The sequence below is a fragment of the Engystomops pustulosus genome, chromosome 3 (genome assembly GCF_040894005.1).
Source record: "Engystomops pustulosus chromosome 3, aEngPut4.maternal, whole genome shotgun sequence".
In the NCBI taxonomy this organism is placed as follows: Eukaryota; Metazoa; Chordata; class Amphibia; order Anura; family Leptodactylidae; genus Engystomops; species Engystomops pustulosus.
Window position 1 is genome coordinate 8,111,890 of NC_092413.1, and position 22,705 is coordinate 8,134,594.

General features: G+C 46.7%; 1 protein-coding gene and 1 long non-coding RNA gene across 6 annotated transcripts in view; one reads left to right on the forward strand and one right to left on the reverse strand.

Moving 5' to 3' along the window:
• Positions 1-22,705, forward strand: part of TOGARAM2 (TOG array regulator of axonemal microtubules 2) — a 56,706-nt gene that overhangs the window by 3,485 nt on the left and 30,516 nt on the right. The window contains exons 2-4 of one of the 5 annotated variants that reach the window (XM_072139966.1): positions 3,290-3,460; positions 20,985-21,093; positions 22,467-22,489. Coding sequence is in view for 4 of the 5 variants with exons in the window: in XM_072139964.1 (XP_071996065.1) it covers positions 21,069-21,093 (25 nt within the window). In the remaining variant the exon portion in view is untranslated. Of the gene's footprint in view, positions 1-3,289; positions 3,461-9,720; positions 9,812-12,503; positions 12,528-20,984; positions 21,094-22,466; positions 22,490-22,705 lie in introns of those variants that run through there. The other 4 variants (XM_072139964.1, XM_072139962.1, XM_072139965.1 and 1 more) reach the window with 4 other exon arrangements.
• LOC140120925 (uncharacterized) overlaps positions 22,380-22,705 on the reverse strand; it is a 29,855-nt gene continuing 29,529 nt past the window's right edge. The window contains exon 4 of the long non-coding RNA XR_011854005.1: positions 22,380-22,495. This is a non-coding gene — a long non-coding RNA (uncharacterized lncRNA). The remainder of the gene's footprint in view (positions 22,496-22,705) is intronic.

The following is a 22,705-nucleotide window of genomic DNA, read 5'->3' on the forward strand; positions in this document are numbered from 1 at the left end:
TATGTACAGGAATATAACTACTATATTACTGCCCCCTATGTACAGGAATATAACTACTATAATACTGCCCCCTATGTACAAGAATATAACTACTATAATACTGCCTCCTATGTACAAGAACATAATTACTATAATACTGCCCCCTATGTACAAGAATATAACTACTATAATACTGCCCCCTATGTACAAGAATATAACTACTATAATACTGCCCCCTATGTACAGGAATATAACTACTATAATACTGCCCCCTATGTACAAGAATATAATTACTATAATACTGCCCCCTATGTACAAGAATATAACTACTATAATACTGCACCTATGTACAAGAATATAGCTACTATAATACTGCCCCCTATGTACAAGAATATAACTACTATAATACTGCCCCCTATGTACAAGAATATAACTACTATAATACTGCCCCCTATGTACAAGAATATAACTACTATAATACTGCCCCCTATGTACAGGAATATAACTACTATAATACTGCCCCCTATGTACAAGAATATAAATACTATAATACTGCCCCCTATGTACAAGAATATAGCTACTATAATACTGCCCCCTATGTACAAGAATATAACTACTATAATACTGCCCCCTATGTACAGGAATATAACTACTATAATACTGCCCCCTATGTACAAGAATATAACTACTATAATACTGCCCCCTATGTACAGTAATATAACTACTATAATACTGCCCCCTATGTACAGGAATATACCTACTATAATACTGCCCCCTATGTACAAGAATATACCTACTATAATACTGCCCCCTATGTACAGGAATATACCTACTATAATACTGCCCCCTATGTACAAGAATATAACTACTATAATACTGCCCCCTATGTACAAGAATATACCTACTATAATACTGCCCCCTATGTACAAGAATATAACTACTATAATACTGCTCCCTATGTACAAGAATATAACTACTATAATACTGCCCCCTATGTACAAGAATATAACTACTATAATACTGCCCCCTATGTACAAGAATATAACTACTATAATACTGCCCCCTATGTACAAGAATATAACTACTATAATACTGCCCCCTATGTACAGTAATATAACTTTTATATTACTGCCCCCTATGTACAGGAATATAACTACTATAATACTGCCCCCTATGTACAAGAATATAACTACTATAATACTGCCTCCTATGTACAAGAATATAATTACTATAATACTGCCCCCTATGTACAAGAATATAACTACTATAATACTGCCCCCTATGTACAAGAATATAACTACTATAATACTGCCCCCTATGTACAGGAATATAACTACTATAATACTGCCCCCTATGTACAAGAATATAATTACTATAATACTGCCCCCTATGTACAAGAATATAACTACTATAATACTGCACCTATGTACAAGAATATAGCTACTATAATACTGCCCCCTATGTACAAGAATATAACTACTATAATACTGCCCCCTATGTACAAGAATATAACTACTATAATACTGCCCCCTATGTACAAGAATATAACTACTATAATACTGCCCCCTATGTACAAGAATATAACTACTATAATACTGCCCCCTATGTACAGGAATATAACTACTATAATACTGCCCCCTATGTACAAGAATATAAATACTATAATACTGCCCCCTATGTACAAGAATATAGCTACTATAATACTGCCCCCTATGTACAAGAATATAACTACTATAATACTGCCCCCTATGTACAGGAATATAACTACTATAATACTGCCCCCTATGTACAGGAATATAACTACTATAATACTGCCCCCTATGTACAAGAATATAACTACTATAATACTGCCCCCTATGTACAGTAATATAACTACTATAATACTGCCCCCTATGTACAGGAATATACCTACTATAATACTGCCCCCTATGTACAAGAATATACCTACTATAATACTGCCCCCTATGTACAGGAATATACCTACTATAATACTGCCCCCTATGTACAAGAATATAACTACTATAATACTGCCCCCTATGTACAAGAATATACCTACTATAATACTGCCCCCTATGTACAAGAATAGAACTACTATAATACTGCTCCCTATGTACAAGAATATAACTACTATAATACTGCCCCCTATGTACAAGAATATAACTACTATAATACTGCCCCCTATGTACAAGAATATAACTACTATAATACTGCCCCCTATGTACAAGAATATAACTACTATAATACTGCTCCCTATGTACAAGAATATAACTACTATAATACTGCCCCCTATGTACAAGAATATAACTACTATAATACTGCCCCCTATGTACAAGAATATAACTACTATAATACTGCCCCCTATGTACAGGAATATAACTACTATAATACTGCCCCCTATGTACAAGAATATAACTACTATAATACTGCCCCATATGTACAGGAATATAACTACTATAATACTGCCCCCTATGTACAGGAATATAACTACTATAATACTGCCCCCTATGTACAGGAATATAACTACTATAATACTGCCCCCTATGTACAAGAATATAACTACTATAATACTGCCCCCTATGTACAGGAATATAACTACTATAATACTGCCCCCTATGTACAAGAATATAACTACTATAGTACTGCCCCCTATGTACAGGAATATAACTACTATAATACTGCCCCCTATGTACAGGAATATAACTACTATAATACTGCCCCTATGTACATGAATATAACTACTATAATACTGCCCCCTATGTACAAGAATATAACTACTATAATACTGCCCCCTATGTACAGGAATATAACTACTATAATACTGCCCCTATGTACAGTAATATAACTACTATAATACTGCCCCCTATGTCCAAGACTATAACTACTATAATACTGCCCCCTATGTACAAGAATATAACTACTATAATACTGCCCCCTATGTACAAGACTATAACTACTATAATACTGCCCCTATGTACAAGAATATAACTACTATAATACTGCCCCCTATGTACAGGAATATAACTACTATAATACTGTCTCCTATGTACAAGAATATAACTACTATAATACTGCCCCCTATTTCTGTCTTCTTCCTGTGTAGCGCTGTATATCTCTGGGTGGAGGTGACAGCAGAGGTTCTGTTACAGTGTAGCGATGCTCTTGGTTACTATGTTACGATACACAGGGCCTTACGTCTGTGGAGGCGCCTCCTGACACCCCTTCCCCCGGGCCGTGTCTCTGCGGTATGATAATTACATAGGATGACAGTCGGTAAGAATGTGGTAGTCATGGACGGTATCTCCCCGATCAGGAAGCTGAGGGCAGCTCTGGAGGATCACATCGCACCTGGCAGAATGATGGAGACCTTGTAGAGAGCAGAGCCACCTCCTGCCTCACCTGTGACCTGTCAGTGTAGCCTCCTGTGACACACTGGGCCCAGCGCCAACACTCAGCATCGCTACACAAACCCTGCAGAAGTGAGGTGAGTGCAGAGGATGCCCAGGTTATAGCAGCGTATAGGAAGAAGTACATGGAGGAGGATAGAGGCAGTACTATCTGTGCCTATGTGTACATGGAGGAGTATAGAGGCAGTACTATCTGTGCCTGTATGTACATGGAGGAGTATAGAGGCAGTACTATCTGTGCCTATGTGTACATGGAGGAGGATAGAGGCAGTAATATCTGTGCCTATATGTACATGGAGGAGGATAGAGGCAGTACTATCTGTGCCTGTATGTACATGGAGGAGGATAGAGGCAGTACTATCTGTGCCTTTATGTATATGGAGGAAGATAGAGTTAGTACTATCTGTGCCTATATGTACATGGAGGAGGATAGAGGCAGTACTATCTGTGCCTATATGTACATGGAGGAGGATAGAGGCAGTACTATCTGTGCCTTTATGTATATGGAGGAAGATAGAGTTAGTACTATCTGTGCCTATATGTACATGGAGGAGTATAGAGGCAGTACTATCTGTGCCTATATGTACATGGAGGAGTATAGAGGCAGTACTATCTGTACCTATATGCATATGGAGCAAGCTAGAGGCAGTACTATCTGTACCTTTATGTATATGGAGCAAGATAGAGGCAGTACTATCTGTGCCTGTATGTATATGGAGCAAGACAGAGGCAGTACTATCTGTGCCTATATGTATATGGAGCAAGACAGAGGCAGTACTATCTGTGCCTATATGTATATGGAGCAAGATAGAGGCAGTACTATCTGTGCCTGTATGTATATGGAGCAAGATAGAGGCAGTACTATCTGTGCCTATATGTATATGGAGCAAGATAGAGGCAGTACTATCTGTGCCTATATGTATATGAAGCAAGATAGAGGCAGTACTATCTGTGCCTGTATGTATATGGAGCAAGATAGAGGCAGTACTATCTGTGCCTATATGTATATGGAGCAAAACAGAGGCAGTACTATCTGTGCCTGTATGTATATGGAGCAAGACAGAGGCAGTACTATCTGTGCCTATATGTATATGGAGCAAGATAGAGGCAGTACTGTCTGTGCCTGTATGTAAATGGGGGAATATAGAGGAAGTACTAGCTGTACATTTTAGTATCTCCTGTATCTTGCTCCATGTGCTATCTGTGCCAATGTCTTATATTAGGAAACAGGGATGCAGTACTATATGTACCTGTATGTACACAGAGAAAGATAGAGGTAGTACTATCTGTGCCAATTTCTTATATTAGGAAACAGGGAGGCAATAGTATATGTACCTTTAGGCAGAGCGGTGGCTCAGTGGGTAGCACTACAGCCCTGGTTCAAGTCCCAGGGTCAACATCTGCAAAGAGTTTGTATGTTCTCTCCATGTTTGTGTGGGTTTCGTCCGGGTCCTCCGGTTTCCTCCCACAATCCAAAACATACTGTTAGGTGATTAGATTGTGACCCCCATTGCAGGGACCAATCTGGCAAACTCTGTGCAGCGCTGTAGAATCCTTGTGCGCTATATAGATAACGGAATTATTATTATTATTACATGGAGGAAGATAGAGGAAGTACTATCTGTGCCTTCATTTAGACAAAGAAAGGTGGAGGCAGTACTATGTGTACCTGTATGTACATGGAGCAGGATGAAAGTAGTACTATCTGTGCCTACTTCAAACACGGGGAAATAGGAAGGCAGTACTATCTGTACCTGTATGTATCTGGAGAAAGATAGAGGCCGTACTATCTGCACCTTTAAGTTCCTCCTCCATCTTGCTCCAAGTATAATCTGCGCCTTCTTCATATACTGGGGAAGAGAGATGCAGTACTATCTGTGCCTTCATGTACATGGAAAAAGAAGGAACTAGTATTTTCAGTTACTTATTTTGAACAGAAATAGGACGACAGAACTATCTGTTATCACATAACTTACCGAAATAACCTGGAAGGCAGAATCATAATGCAGGATCACATGTGCATACTTATTCATAGGTAGAAACAGGAGAGCAGCACTATCTGTACCTACATTCACACAGAAAATGGTGGAGGCAGCACTATCTGTACCTACATTTACACAGAGAGAGGCGGAGGCAGCACTATCTGTACCTACATTTACACAGAGAGAGGAGGAGGCAGCACTATCTGTACCTACATTTACACAGAGAGAGGAGGAGGCAGCACTATCTGTACCTACATTTACACAGAGAGAGGTGGAGGCAGCACTATCTGTACCTACATTTACACAGAGAGAGGTGGAGGCAGCACTATCTGTACCTACATTTACACAGAGAGAGGTGGAGGTAGCACTATCTGTACCTACATTTACACAAAGAGAGGTGGAGGCAGCACTATGTGTACATGATATATATTATATGAGTAGTGGAGGAGTAAGATGAGGTCATTGTATGATCCCTGGAGGTGGTTACACTTTATGGTTCCTCTGCTGCCTCTATATACAACCACAGATTACAATTCTGTCTTCCTGGAGCCACCACTAGGGGGAGATCACTGTATATGGATGTATACAGCCCAGTATGCGGCGAGCGCCCCCTAGTGGTGACAAATGTAACCACAGAGCTGGGGGCTGGTGGTCATCACATGAGTTATGGCAGATATTGTAAGTGCAAATTATGCAAAAGTATCCTGTATCACATGATGGGCTTAGATACAGCAGCTCATCAAGCTGCATCACACATAATAGCATGGCTACTGTGAAGACTGTGATAGGCTGAAATACACCATGTGACCCGGCAGTATCACATAACAAAGGTTTAGATAAGAAAGTTTATCTGTCAACACAAGATAAGATACAAAATCTCATCAAACAGTATCATACAAGATTAGATACACTGGTGTATCTCACAGTACGACGTGCAGAAGGCTTAGATACAAATCATCATACAGTACTCTACATGAGAGATACACAGCTCAGCAGACAGGATCACACAGGATAGGATTAGATACACAGCTCAGCAGACAGTATCACACAGGATGGGATTAGATACACAGCTCAGCAGACAGTATCACACAGGATAGGATTAGATACACAGCTCAGCAGGCAGTATCACACAGGATAGGATTAGATGCACAGCTCAGCAGACAGTATCACACAGGATGGGATTAGATACACAGCTCAGCAGACAGTATCACACAGGATGGGATTAGATACACAGCTCAGCAGACAGTATCACACAGAATAGGATTAAATACACAGCTCAGCAGACAGTATCACACAGGACAGGATTAGATACACAGCTCAGCAGACAGTATCACACAGGACAGGATTAGATACACAGCTCAGCAGGCAGTATCACACAGGACAGGATTAGATACACAGCTCAGCAGGCAGTATCACACAGGACAGGATTAGATACACAGCTCAGCAGGCAGTATCACACAGGATGGGATTAGATACACAGCTCAGCAGGCAGTATCACACAGGATGGGATTAGATACACAGCTCAGCAGGCAGTATCACAAAGGATGGGATTAGATACACAGCTCAGCAGGCAGTATCACACAGGATGGGATTAGATACACAGCTCAGCAGGCAGTATCACACAGGATGGGATTAGATACACAGCTCAGCAGGCAGTATCACACAGGATGGGATTAGATACACAGCTCAGCAGGCAGTATCACACAGGATAGGATTAGATACACAGCTCAGCAGTCAGTATCACACAGGGTAGGATTAGATACACAGCTCAGCAGACAGTATCACACAGGAGAGGATTAGATACACAGCTCAGCAGACAGTATCACACAGGACAGGATTAGATACACAGCTCAGCAGGCAGTATCACACAGGACAGGATTAGATACACAGCTCAGCAGGCAGTATCACACAGGACAGGATTAGATACACAGCTCAGCAGGCAGTATCACACAGGATGGGATTAGATACACAGCTCAGCAGACAGTATCACACAGGATAGGATTAGATACACAGCTCAGCAGACAGTATCACACAGGATAGGATTAGATACACAGCTCAGCAGTCAGTATCACACAGGGTAGGATTAGATACACAGCTCAGCAGACAGTATCACACAGGAGAGGATTAGATACACAGCTCAGCAGACAGTATCACACAGGATGGGATTAGATACACAGCTCAGCAGACAGTATCACACAGGATAGGATTAGATACACAGCTCAGCAGACAGTATCACACAGGATGGGATTAGATACACAGCTCAGCAGGCAGTATCACACAGGATGGGATTAGATACACAGCTCAGCAGGCAGTATCACACAGGATGGGATTAGATACACAGCTCAGCAGGCAGTATCACACAGGATGGGATTAGATACACAGCTCAGCAGGCAGTATCACACAGGATAGGATTAGATACACAGCTCAGCAGTCAGTATCACACAGGGTAGGATTAGATACACAGCTCAGCAGACAGTATCACACAGGAGAGGATTAGATACACAGCTCAGCAGACAGTATCACACAGGATGGGATTAGATACACAGCTCAGCAGGCAGTATCACACAGGATGGGATTAGATACACAGCTCAGCAGGCAGTATCACACAGGATGGGATTAGATACACAGCTCAGCAGACAGTATCACACAGGATGGGATTAGATACACAGCTCAGCAGACAGTATCACACAGGATGGGATTAGATACACAGCTCAGCAGACAGTATCACACAGGATAGGATTAGATACACAGCTCAGCAGACAGTATCACACAGGATGGGATTAGATACACAGCTCAGCAGACAGTATCACACAGGATAGGATTAGATACACAGCTCAGCAGGCAGTATCACACAGGATAGGATTAGATGCACAGCTCAGCAGACAGTATCACACAGGATGGGATTAGATACACAGCTCAGCAGACAGTATCACACAGGATGGGATTAGATACACAGCTCAGCAGACAGTATCACACAGAATAGGATTAAATACACAGCTCAGCAGACAGTATCACACAGGACAGGATTAGATACACAGCTCAGCAGTCAGTATCACACAGGACAGGATTAGATACACAGCTCAGCAGGCAGTATCACACAGGACAGGATTAGATACACAGCTCAGCAGGCAGTATCACACAGGACAGGATTAGATACACAGCTCAGCAGGCAGTATCACACAGGATGGGATTAGATACACAGCTCAGCAGACTGTATCACATATAACAGGATTAGATACACAGCTCAGCAGACAGTATCACACAGGATAGGATTAGATACACTGCTCAGCAGACAGTATCACACATGGAAGGATTAGATACACAGCTCAGCAGACAGTATCACACAGGATAGGATTAGATACACAGCTCAGCAGACTGTATCACACAAATAGGATTAGATACACAGCTCAGCAGGCAGTATCACAGAGGATAGGATTAGATACACAGCTCAGCAGACAGTATCACACATGATAGGATTAGATACACAGCTCAGCAGACTGTATCACGCAAATAGGATTAGATACACAGCTCAGCAGTCAGTATCACACAGGACAGGATTAGATACACAGCTCAGCAGGCAGTATCACACAGGACAGGATTAGATACACAGCTCAGCAGGCAGTATCACACAGGACAGGATTAGATACACAGCTCAGCAGGCAGTATCACACAGGATGGGATTAGATACACAGCTCAGCAGACTGTATCACATATAACAGGATTAGATACACAGCTCAGCAGACAGTATCACACAGGATAGGATTAGATACACTGCTCAGCAGACAGTATCACACATGGAAGGATTAGATACACAGCTCAGCAGACAGTATCACACAGGATAGGATTAGATACACAGCTCAGCAGACTGTATCACACAAATAGGATTAGATACACAGCTCAGCAGGCAGTATCACAGAGGATAGGATTAGATACACAGCTCAGCAGACAGTATCACACATGATAGGATTAGATACACAGCTCAGCAGACTGTATCACGCAAATAGGATTAGATACACAGCTCAGCAGGCAGTATCACAGAGGATAGGATTAGATACACAGCTCAGCAGACAGTATCACACAGATAGGATTAGATACACAGCTCAGCAGACAGTATCACACCGGATAGGATTAGATACACAGCTCAGCAGACAGTATCACACATGATAGGATTAGATACACTGATGGCACCTGGGTACAGGTAGGTGTGTTAAGGGTTAACCCCCGCTCTCTCGCAGAGTCCCCGTGCTGTCAAGGACACCCTTGTGTGTTCAGTCCTGGGTATTAGCATAACAATGGGCACCGGCCCCATGAGCGACACTTCACACTGCGGCCCGGGCGCCCCGTTACCTAGCAGCCCTGTTTACCTGCGGTATGTGAGCTACACCTGAGGCATGCAGAACACACCTGAGCGCGCGAGCCTGACACTGATCCTCTCACCTGCCGCAGGTATGACCCATCACTGATCCCCTCACCTGCCGCAGGTATGATGCATCACTGATCCCCTCACCTGCCGCAGGTATGACCCATCACTGATCCCCTCACCTGCCGCAGGTATGACCCATCACTGATCCCCTCACCTGGCGCAGGTATGATCCATCACTGATCCTCTCACCTGCCGCAGGTATGACCCATCACTGATCCTCTCACCTGCCGCAGGTATGACCCATCACTGATCCCCTCACCTGCCACAGGTATGACCCATCACTGATACCTTCACCTGCCACAGGTATGACCCATCACTGATCCCCTCACCTGCCACAGGTATGACCCATCACTGATCCCCTCACCTGCCGCAGGTATGACCCATCACTGATCCCCTCACCTGCCGCAGGTATGATCCCTCACTGATCCCCTCACCTGCCGCAGGTATGATCCCTCACTGATCCCCTCACCTGCCGCAGGTATGACCCATCACTGATCCCCTCACCTGCCGCAGGTATGATCCCTCACTGATCCCCTCAGCTGCCGCAGGTATGATCCCTCACTGATCCCCTCACCTGCCGCAGGTATGACCCATCACTGATCCCCTCACCTGCCGCAGGTATGACCCATCACTGATCCCCTCACCTGCCGCAGGTATGACCCATCACTGATCCTCTCACCTGCCGCAGGTATGACCCATCACTGATCCTCTCACCTGCCGCAGGTATGACCCATCACTGATCCCCTCACCTGGGGCAGGTATGACCCATCACTGATCCCCTCACCTGCTGCAGGTATGACCCATCACTGATCCCCTCACCTTCCGCAGGTATGACCCATCACTGATCCCCTCACCTGCCGCAGGTATGACCCATCACTGATCCCCTCACCTGCTGCAGGTATAACCCATCACTGATCCCCTCACCTGCCGCAGGTATGACCCATCACTGATCCCCTCACCTGCCGCAGGTATGACCCATCACTGATCCTGTCACTGATCTAACCCATCACTTATCCCCTCACCTGCCGCAGGTATGACCCATCACTGATCCCCTCACCTGCCGCAGGTATGACCCATCACTGATCCTCTCACCTGCCGCAGGTATGACCCATCACTGATCCCCTCACCTGCCGCAGGTATGACCCATCACTGATCCTCTCACCTGCCGCAGGTATGACCCATCACTGATCCCCTCACCTGGCGCAGGTATGACCCATCACTGATCCCCTCACCTGCCGCAGGTATGATCCATCACTGATCCCCTCACCTGCCGCAGGTATGACCCATCACTGATCCCCTCACCTGCCGCAGGTATGACCCATCACTGATCCACTCACCTGCCGCAGGTATGACCCATCACTGATCCTCTCACCTGCCGCAGGTATGACCCATCACTGATCCCCTCACCTGGCGCAGGTATGACCCATCACTGATCCCCTCACCTGCCGCAGGTATGACCCATCACTGATCCCCTCACCTGCCGCAGGTATGACCCATCACTGATCCCCTCACCTGCTGCAGGTATGACCCATCACTGATCCCCTCACCTGCTGCAGGTATGACCCATCACTGATCCCCTCACCTGCCGCAGGTATGACCCATCACTGATCCCCTCACCTGCCGCAGGTATGACCCATCACTGATCCTGTCACTGATCTAACCCATCACTTATCCCCTCACCTGCCGCAGGTATGACCCATCACTGATCCCCTCACCTGCCGCAGGTATGACCCATCACTGATCCTCTCACCTGCCGCAGGTATGACCCATCACTGATCCCCTCACCTGCCGCAGGTATGACCCATCACTGATCCCCTCACCTGCCGCAGGTATGATGCATCACTGATCCCCTCACCTGCCGCAGGTATGACCCATCACTTATCCTCTCACCTGCTGCAGGTATGACCCATCACTGATCCACTCACCTGCCCCAGGTATGACCCATCACTGATCCCCTCACCTGCCGCAGGTATGATCCATCACTGATCCCCTCACCTGCCGCAGGTATGACCCATCACTGATCCCCTCATCTGCCGCAGGTATCACCCATCACTGATCCCCTCACCTGCTGCAGGTATGACCCATCACTGATCCTCTCACCTGCCGCAGGTATGACCCATCACTGATCCTCTCACCTGCCGCAGGTATGACCCATCACTGATCCCCTCACCTGGCGCAGGTATGACCCATCACTGATCCCCTCACCTGCCGCAGGTATGACCCATCACTGATCCTCTCACCTGCCGCAGGTATGACCCATCACTGATCCCCTCACCTGGCGCAGGTATGACCCATCACTGATCCCCTCACCTGCCGCAGGTATGACCCATCACTGATCCCCTCACCTGCCGCAGGTATGACCCATCACTGATCCCCTCACCTTCCGCAGGTATGACCCATCACTGATCCCCTCACCTGCCGCAGGTATGACCCATCACTGATCCCCTCACCTGCCGCAGGTATGACCCATCACTGATCCTCTCACCTGCCGCAGGTATGACCCATCACTGATCCCCTCACCTGCCGCAGGTATGACCCATCACTGATCCCCTCACCTGCCGCAGGTATGACCCATCACTGATCCTCTCACCTGCCGCAGGTATGACCCATCACTGATCCCCTCACCTGCCGCAGGTATGACCCATCACTGATCCCCTCACCTGCCGCAGGTATGACCCATCACTGATCCCCTCACCTGCCGCAGGTATGACCCATCACTGATCCTCTCACCTGCCGCAGGTATGACCCATCACTGATCCCCTCACCTGCCGCAGGTATGACCCATCACTGATCCCCTCACCTGCCGCAGGTATGACCCATCACTGATCCCCTCACCTGCTGCAGGTATGACCCATCACTGATCCCCTCACCTGCCGCAGGTATGACCCATCACTGATCCCCTCACCTGCCCTAGGTGTGACCCATCACTGATCCCTTCACCTGCCACAGGTATGACCCATCACTGATCCCCTCACCTGCTGCAGGTATGACCCATCACTGATCCCCTCACCTGCCGCAGGTATGACCCATCACTGATCCCCTCACCTGCCCTAGGTGTGACCCATCACTGATCCCTTCACCTGCCACAGGTATGACCCATCACTGATCCCCTCACCTGCCGCAGGTATGACCCATCACTGATCCCCTCACCTGCCGCAGGTATGACCCATCACTGATCCCCTTACCTGCCCCAGGTATGACCCATCACTGATCCCCTTACCTGCCCCAGGTATGACCCCCGACACTGCTACACTGTGGTAGTATTACTTGAGCGCTGTGTGGTGGTATTATTACTGTCTATTGGTATTACTGGGACACTATGTGGTATTACTTGTGCACTGTATGTTGGTATTATCTGAGCACTATGTTGCACATGATTATATTGCTTCCTGTTTTCATTATACGGATGCTGTATGGCGGTATTACTCCAGCTCTATGTCATGGAAATATCTAGGCGCTATGTAGTGGTATAATTAGGGAACTATGTGGTGGTATTATTAAGGCTGTATATGGTGGTAGTATCTGAGCACTGTATGGCGGTGTTCGTTCAGTACTATGTGGTGTGTATGGGAGTGGATGTTGATATGATCTGAACACTTTGTGATGCTATTATTAACCAACTCAGTGGACTAAACACTCAGGTACTGTTTAGTGGTATTATATGAGCACCTTATGGTGGTGTTACCTCTGCATGTGGAAGAATTATTAGCACTTTCTGGCAGTATTATTAGAGCACAGAATGGTGGTATTATTAGTACTATGTAGCAGTATTATTAGAGCACTGTATGGTGGTATTATTAGAACACTGTATGGTGGTATTATTAGTACTATGTAGCAGTATTATTAGAGCACAAAATGGTGGTATTATTAGTACTATGTAGCAGTATTATTAGAGCACTGTATGGTGGTATTATTATTACTATGTGGCAGTATTATTAGAACACTGTATGGTGGTATTATTAGATCTATGTAGCAGCATTATTAGAACACTGTATGTTGGTATTATTAGCACTAAGTGGGGGTATTATTAGTGCATTGTATGGTGGTATTATTATTACTATGTGGCAGTATTATTAGAACACTGTATGGTGGTATTATTAGCACTAAGTGGGGGTATTATTAGTGCATTGTATGGTGGTATTATTATTACTATGTGGCAGTATTATTAGAACACTGTATGTTGGTATTATTATTACTATGTGGCAGTATTATTAGAACACTGTATGGTGGTATTATTAGTACTATGTGGCAGTATTATTAGAGCACTGTATGTTGGTATTATTATTACTATGTGGCAGTATTATTAGAACACTGTATGGTGGTATTATTAGTACTATGTGGCAGTATTATTAGAGCACTGTATAGTGGGATTATTATTACTATGTGGCAGTATTATTAGAACACTGTATGGTGGTATTATTAGTACTATGTGGCAGTATTATTAGAGCACTGTATGTTGGTATTATTATTACTATGTGGCAGTATTATTAGAACACTGTATGGTGGTATTATTAGTACTATGTGGCAGTATTATTAGAGCACTGTATGTTGGTATTATCATTACTACATAGCAGTATTATTAGAACACTGTATGTTGGTATTATTAGCACTAAGTGGGGGTATTATTAGTGCACTGTATAGTGGGATTATTATTAGCACTATGTGGCAGTATTATTAGGGTGTTGCCACACATGGCGTTTTTAGTCCGATTTAAGCATGCATTTTCAGTCCGTTAAAAAATGCATGCGTTTTTGACCGTTTTTACCAAGTATCTTAATTAATGGTGGGATTATTATAAGTACTATGTGGCGGTATTATTAAAGGTTCAGATATCCTCCTCCCCAGCATCATCCAAGGATTAAAATCTGGTATTTCAGTCACTGCCCGGACTCCTAATCCAAATTCCTGGCAGTGGGAGGAGTCAGGGCGGCCTTAACCCTGTGTGTCCCGGCTGTGGCACATGAAGGACTTACCTGGATAATGGCTGAAGGTTACATTGTAGTCAGGGGGGAGGGGGTGTGCGAGGACCAGTGCGAGGACCTGATGTGATCATCCAGGGCCTCCTGTTTCATCTCTTCTATATAGAACATTTGATTATTATGAGAAATGAATTTCGGGAAAGGCGTCTGCACCTCCATGGATGCCAGTGATTTCTTGGAGATGAAGGGATTAGCAGGGAATCCCCGGCTCCTCTAGAGTGTAATAACATATTATTACGTCCGGTAGCCAGATCCGCACCGCCGGGAAATTCCACTACATAGACGCAATAATTATCTCATATTCTACAGCTAATGACTTAATGATATGTGTATATAATGGCGGCTAATGAGGAGGGGGCGGGGCTGTCTACCTGTACAGGTGCACACACCTGAGCTGCATAATCCTGCGTAATGCGGACGGGGAGAAAGGATCAGATGTGCTGGAATTCAGGAGAGATTACACGCAACCAGTGACGAGACATGCACCCTCTGCCGTCCCAACCAACAACCTACACCCCCCCCATAACAGTGTCACCTACACATCCCCCCATAACAGTGTCACCTACACATCCCCCCATAACAGTGTCACCTACACATCCCCCATAACAGTGTCACCTACACATCCCCCATAACAGTGTCATCTACACATCCCCCCATAACAGTGTCATCTACACATCCCCCCATAACAGTATCACCTACACATCCCCCCATAACAGTGTCATCTACACATCCCCCCATAACAGTGTCACCTACACATCCCCCATAACAGTGTCACCTACACATCCCCCATAACAGTGTCACCTACACATCCCCCCATAACAGTGTCATCTACACATCCCCCCATAACAGTGTCATCTACACATCCCCCATAACAGTGTCACCTACACATCCCCCCATAACAGTGTCACCTACACATCCCCCCATAACAGTGTCACCTACACATCCCCCATAACAGTGTCACCTACACATCCCCCCATAACAGTGTCACCTACACATCCCCCCATAACAGTGTCACCTACACATCCCCCATAACAGTGTCACCTACACATCCCCCCATAACAGTGTCACCTACACATCCCCCATAACAGTGTCACCTACACATCCCCCATAACAGTGTCACCTACACATCCCCCATAACAGTGTCACCTACACATCCCCCATAACAGTGTCATCTACACATCCCCCCATAACAGTGTCACCTACACATCCCCCATAACAGTGTCATCTACACATCCCCCCATAACAGTATCACCTACACATCCCCCATAACAGTGTCACCTACACATCCCCCATAACAGTGTCACCTACACATCCCCCATAACAGTGTCACCTACACCTCCCCCCATAACAGTGTCACCTACACATCCCCCATAACAGTGTCATCTACACATCCCCCTAACAGTGTCATCTACACATCCCCCATAACAGTGTCACCTACACATCCCCCATAACAGTGTCACCTACACATCCCCCCCATAACAGTGTCATCTACACATCCCCCATAACAGTGTCACCTACACATCCCCCCATAACAGTGTCATCTACACATCCCCCCATAACAGTGTCATCTACACATCCCCCCATAACAGTGTCATCTACACATCCCCCCATAACAGTGTCACCTACACCTCCCCCCATAACAGTGTCATCTACACATCCCCCCCCATAACAGTGTCACCTACACATCCCCCCATAACAGTGTCATCTACACATCCCCTATAACAGTGTCACCTACACATCCCCCCATAACAGTGTCATCTACACATCCCCCATAACAGTGTCACCTACACATCCCCCCATAACAGTGTCACCTACACATCCCCCCATAACAGTGTCACCTACACATCCCCCCATAACAGTGTCACCTACACATCCCCCATAACAGTGTCATCTACACATCCCCCATAACAGTGTCACCTACACAACCCCCCATAACAGTGTCACCTACACATTACCCATAACAGTGTCACCTACACATCCCCCCATAACAGTGTCACCTACACATCCCCCATAACAGTGTCACCTACACATCCCCCATAACAGTGTCACCTACACATCCCCCCATAACAGTGTCACCTACACATCCCCCCATAACAGTGTCACCTACACATCCCCCATAACAGTGTCATCTACACATCCCCCATAACAGTGTCACCTACACATCCCCCATAACAGTGTCATCTACACATCCCCCCATAACAGTGTCACCTACACATCCCCCATAACAGTGTCACCTACACATCCCCCCCATAACAGTGTCACCTACACATCCCCCATAACAGTGTCACCTACACATCCCCCCATAACAGTGTCATCTACACCTCCCCCCATAACAGTGTCACCTACACCTCCCCCCATAACAGTGTCACCTACACATCCCCCATAACAGTGTCACCTACACATCCCCCATAACAGTGTCACCTACACATCCCCCATAACAGTGTCATCTACACCTCCCCCCATAACAGTGTCACCTACACCTCCCCCCATAACAGTGTCACCTACACATCCCCCATAACAGTGTCATCTACACATCCCCCCATAACAGTGTCACCTACACATCCCCCATAACAGTGTCACCTACACATCCCCCCATAACAGTGTCATCTACACATCCCCCATAACAGTGTCACCTACACATCCCCCATAACAGTGTCACCTACACATCCCCCCCATAACAGTGTCACCTACACATCCCCCATAACAGTGTCACCTACACATCCCCCCATAACAGTGTCATCTACACCTCCCCCCATAACAGTGTCACCTACACCTCCCCCCATAACAGTGTCACCTACACATCCCCCATAACAGTGTCATCTACACATCCCCCATAACAGTGTCATCTACACATCCCCCCATAACAGTGTCACCTACACATCCCCCCCATAACAGTGGAAAAAGTGTTTTTGTGATGCACACTATCCCCTATAGGAGCTGTCACAGATGGATCCCACATCAAGCAAATAGTAAAACTAAAACAGTCTGACCGGAGCTCCTTGTGTGTCCTCTTGTATATCCTTTGATAAATTAATGATTTCACTCCTTTCCCAACTATGTTCCAAATTCTTCCGTACACTTCCACACAAACGGTATTTGGATGGGAATAGATCGCTATTCAGACAGTTTTAAGCTGCGTTTTCTTGCATCCTGTAGCCAAATAGTGTACAGCTCCTATAGAAGAGATTAAGCAGCAGATAGGGCAGTATGCTCAAATATATGGAGTTTATTTTATTAAAGCATACTCACAAAATAGAATAAAAACATGCGCATATAAAATCCACCATGTGGACGCCAGACTCGCTAGTTCGCCCGACCCAGGGTTTCGCTACCACGGCTTCTTCCGGGGCGTTGCTGGCTAGTAACCTCTCAATCTTTTTATACCTTACACATAGCACAATTACTGCCTTCCATTCTATTATAAAATAGATACATCGGATACACAATAGATACATCGGACCATTTAGCAACTATTCCGTATACATACAATACTAATATATATAAAGCTAACAAGAATGTTCTACCAGGAGGAAAATAAAATATCTGTTGTTACACAGCTTTATCCAATCTAGTATATCCCAAGACTTCACACCCTCTTCCCCATATTGTAGATACCCCCCCCCCCCATGTTTAACCCCTACCTTCTCACACATAACAAGCAGTGCGTGAGCAGGAGTAACTTAGTCCCTGTTCACACTACTACAACAACAAGAATTTATTTCATTATTGGCCAATCAATTCGAAAGATTAACATCTTAAGAGGTAAATTTATCTTCAATGAAGGGTATATGTTTCCATCCATTATATTGAAAAATAAATAAATAAAATAAAAAAAATATTTTTGCATAACTCACTTTATATAGAAATCATAAATATGTCAATACCCACAATTGATCCAATGTTAACAAAAATCATACCTATTATATTTATATCGAACTAGAGGGATATTCTTACATATCCATATGTACACTGAGGTAGTGTTATTGCATATCTATATGTTCCATAAAGGAATATGAGTATCCTCCACATGAGTATTTGTTACCAGGTTTAGCACCCGGCTCTCCAGGCTGCTGCATTTAACCTGCGCCGAAACATTGTAACAAACTGTCAGGGTAGAAGAGATATTTGTAAAGCAGGTGACTTGTCTACACTGGGGACAATTGTAACAAACCCTCAGCTGTGAGAAGTACTGGGTCTATTTTCAGGTTGTTTGTAGAGATTGTGGGTTCTGGCCCGGTTCCCCTGTTGGTTTGTGTCGCCCCCTGTGACCAATAACCGGCTAAATGTATCACCTGCCGTTGTTTTATTTACTGCAGTTACTATTATTGTCTTTTGTGTGGAGGAGGGATGAACAGCGTATCCCCAGGTGAGGTATCTAAGCCCTGGGTTCCCCAGGTGAGGTATCTAAGCCCTGGGTTCCCCAGGTGAGGTATCTAAGCCCTGGGTTCCCCAGGTGAGGTATCTAAGCCCTGGGTTCCCCAGGTGAGGTATCTAAGCCCTGGGTTCCCCAGGTGAGGTATCTAAGCCCTGGGTTCCCCAGGTGAGGTATCTAAGCCCTGGGTTCCCCAGGTGAGGTATCTAAGCCCTGGGTTCCCCAGGTGAGGTATCTAAGCCCTGGGTTCCCCAGGTGAGGTATCTAAGCCCTGGGTTCCCCAGGTGAGGTATCTAAGCCCTGGGTTCCCCAGGTGAGGTATCAGCCCTGGGTTCCCCAGGTGAGGTATCTAAGCCCGGGATTTCCTGGTGAGGTATCCAAGCCCAGGATCCCCTGGTGAGGTATCTAAGCCCGGGATCTCCAGGTGAGGTATCTAAGCCCGGGATCCCCTGGTGAGGTATCTAAGCCCAGGATCCCCTGGTGAGGTATCTAAGCCCAGAATCCCCAGGTGAGGGCGAGGACCTGGTGCCAAGTCCCAGGAGGGCGAGTGACACCTGAGACTCTGCGGGAGGGGACAGGGTGACACCGATGATGTCATCACTATTATAATATTGATCAACATCCCAGGGGTATAGAGGGGGGATGTGACCTAATATTATGGGGGTGGGGTCAGCCAGGACCAGAGGTGGGACTGGCACCTCCTGCGCCCCAATATTGCTACATAATACCGCCATAGAGTGCTTAGCTATTACTGTGCCTGAATAATGTGCAAGATCTGTATATACACATTCTTTAAAAGCCTGTATAATACTGCCATATAGTTCCCACATTATACTGCCATAGAGTTCCCATGTATCGCCGCCTTGGTGACTGTTGTGTTTCCATTGCTTCTTCCTGGATCCCGGTTGAGGGGGAGGAGAGGTCGGAGGGTTTGAGAAATAATCAGACTGCGCCTTTAAATTCTGCAATGGAAAAACCCACAAGTGTGTAGTAGCGGGAAGGGCCGGTGCGTATACCGCCCCCAGCCGCGCCGTTTCCTTAGTGCGTGGCGCTATGTCAATGTTTACATGTAGACATACAGCGCCCTGAGCATGGGGGGGTCAGGGGTCCTCTATATACTGAGAACCCCAGGGACAAAATGCTCAATTAGTTCTCATAAATTAGACCTCGGCTTGCTGTCAGTGACTGGAAATCTTCCTCTTTACATGCCCATCCTAAAATCATAATATTTAGCCTAGCTGAGGGTTTGTTACAATTGTATCCAGTCTAAACAATCCTCTGCTACATTAAACAATCCTCATTAATCTCTTTTATGTCCAGAATCTGTTACAGTGTATCAGTGCAGGCAAAATGATTCTAAGCATCCAAGAGCAAGGGTTACAGAAGTGCCCCCCATACAATACAATACACATGTACATAAGAGCCATTTCAGGACCTTTGAAGGTCCTCCAAAGGTCTTGAAATCACAGATTGAGAGCAGTCAGAAGGGACACATCCTCCGTTCCCCAAGAAGAAGCTGATTCCAGCACCAGATGTAGGAGGTGATTCCAGGCTTGTAGGGGCAATAATATTCCTACAGCCCAGGGCCCAGGGCAGTCTAATGCGGCTCCTGCCCCAACACGGTCTGATACCCCCTTAGAAGCCCCCCAGCTTGTAGACTGTATCTGAATCCCTGGATCAGGATCTGCAGATCACACTCCACCTACAGCGCCCACTGCAGGACATGTGCGGTATTACACAGGTCACGCTGGCACTTATAACACAGAATACCTGATTATGGTGACATCTATGGTGGTCTCACCGCTGGACCCCCATAACCCCTGATCACCTCTGTATTTATTTTAGGACTTGATGGAAGAACATAATGAGAAGAAGTTTCTTACAGGAGTCATTCTTTGACAGCAAAAACAGAAAACCTTTGCGGACATCATGACTCACAATGATTATACAGCAGGTATGAAGCACGGGCTGGGGGGCAGGTATGAAGCATGGGCTGGGGGGCAGGTATGAAGCACGGGCTGGGGGGCAGGTATGAAGCACGGGCTGGGGGGCAGGTATGAAGCACGGGCTGGGGGGCAGGTATGAAGCACGGGCTGGGGGCAGGTATGAAGCACGGGCTGGGGGCAGGTATGAAGCACGGGCTGGGGGCAGGTAAGAAGCACAGGCTGGGGGGGGCAGGTATGAAGCACGGGCTGGGGGGCAGGTATGAAGCACGGGCTGGGGGGCAGGTATGAAGCACGGGCTGGGGGGCAGGTATGAAGCACGGGCTGGGGGGCAGGTATGAAGCATGGGCTGGGGGCAAGTATGAAGCACGGGCTGGGGGGCAGGTATGAAGCATGGGCTGGGGGGCAGGTATGAAGCATGGGCTGGGGGGCAGGTATGAAGCACGGGAATTGGGGGGCAGGTATGAAGCACGGGCTGGGGGGCAGGTATGAAGCACGGGCTGGGGGGCAGGTATGAAGCACGGGCTGGGGGGCAGGTATGAAGCATGGGCTGGGGGGCAGTTATGAAGCACGGGCTGGGGGGCAGGTATGAAGCATGGGCTGGGGGCAGGTATGAAGCACGGGCTGGGGGGCAGGTATGAAGCATGGGCTGGGGGGCAGGTATGAAGCACGGGCTGGGGGGCAGGTATGAAGCACGGGCTGGGGGGCAGTTATGAACCATGGGCTGGGGGGCAGTTATGAAGCATGGGCTGGGGGGCAGGTATGAAGCATGGGCTGGGGGGCAGGTATGAAGCATGGGCTGGGGGGCAGTTATGAAGTATGGGCTGGGGGGCAGGTATGAAGCATGGGCTGGGGGGCAGGTATGAAGCACGGGCTGGGGGGCAGGTATGAAGCATGGGCTGGGGGCAAGTATGAAGCACGGGCTGGGGGCAGTTATGAAGCACGGGCTGGGGGGCAGTTATGAAGCACGGGCTGGGGGGCAGCTATGAAGCACGGGCTGGGGGGCAGGTATGAAGCACGGGCTGGGGGGCAGGTATGAAGCACGGGCTGGGGGGCAGCTATGATGCATGGGCTGGGGGGCAGTTATGAACCATGGGCTGGGGGGCAGTTATGAAGCATGGGCTGGGAGGCAGGTATGAAGCACGGGCTGGGGGCAGGTATGAAGCATGGGCTGGGGGCAGTTATGAAGCACGGGCTGGGGGGCAGTTATGATGCATGGGCTAGGGGGCAGGTGTGAAGCATGGGCTGGGGGGCAGGTATGAAGTGTGGGTTGGGTGCACATCCCCCGTGAGACGTGTCTGGATGTATATACCTGCACATTATCATTTATGTCTCTTCTATTCCTTTCTGCTTCTCGTCTATCCTGGATTACAAATGGTTAAAGTTCTCCCCTGTTATTGACGCCCGGTGAGTCTGAAAAAGATACAAAGTGAGAAACACTTTATACTCCAAGTGCACTGAGGGCATCTCCTCACACTGCTGTGCTCTGTGCTCTCTGTATTCTACTGTCCTATAGACCCTCCCCTCTGCTCAGAGTGACAGCTCATATATTCAGCCAGAAACCTTTAAATAAGAGCGGAGCAACAGTTCAGCAGCTCATTGCAGAGAGCTAAGAGAACAGCA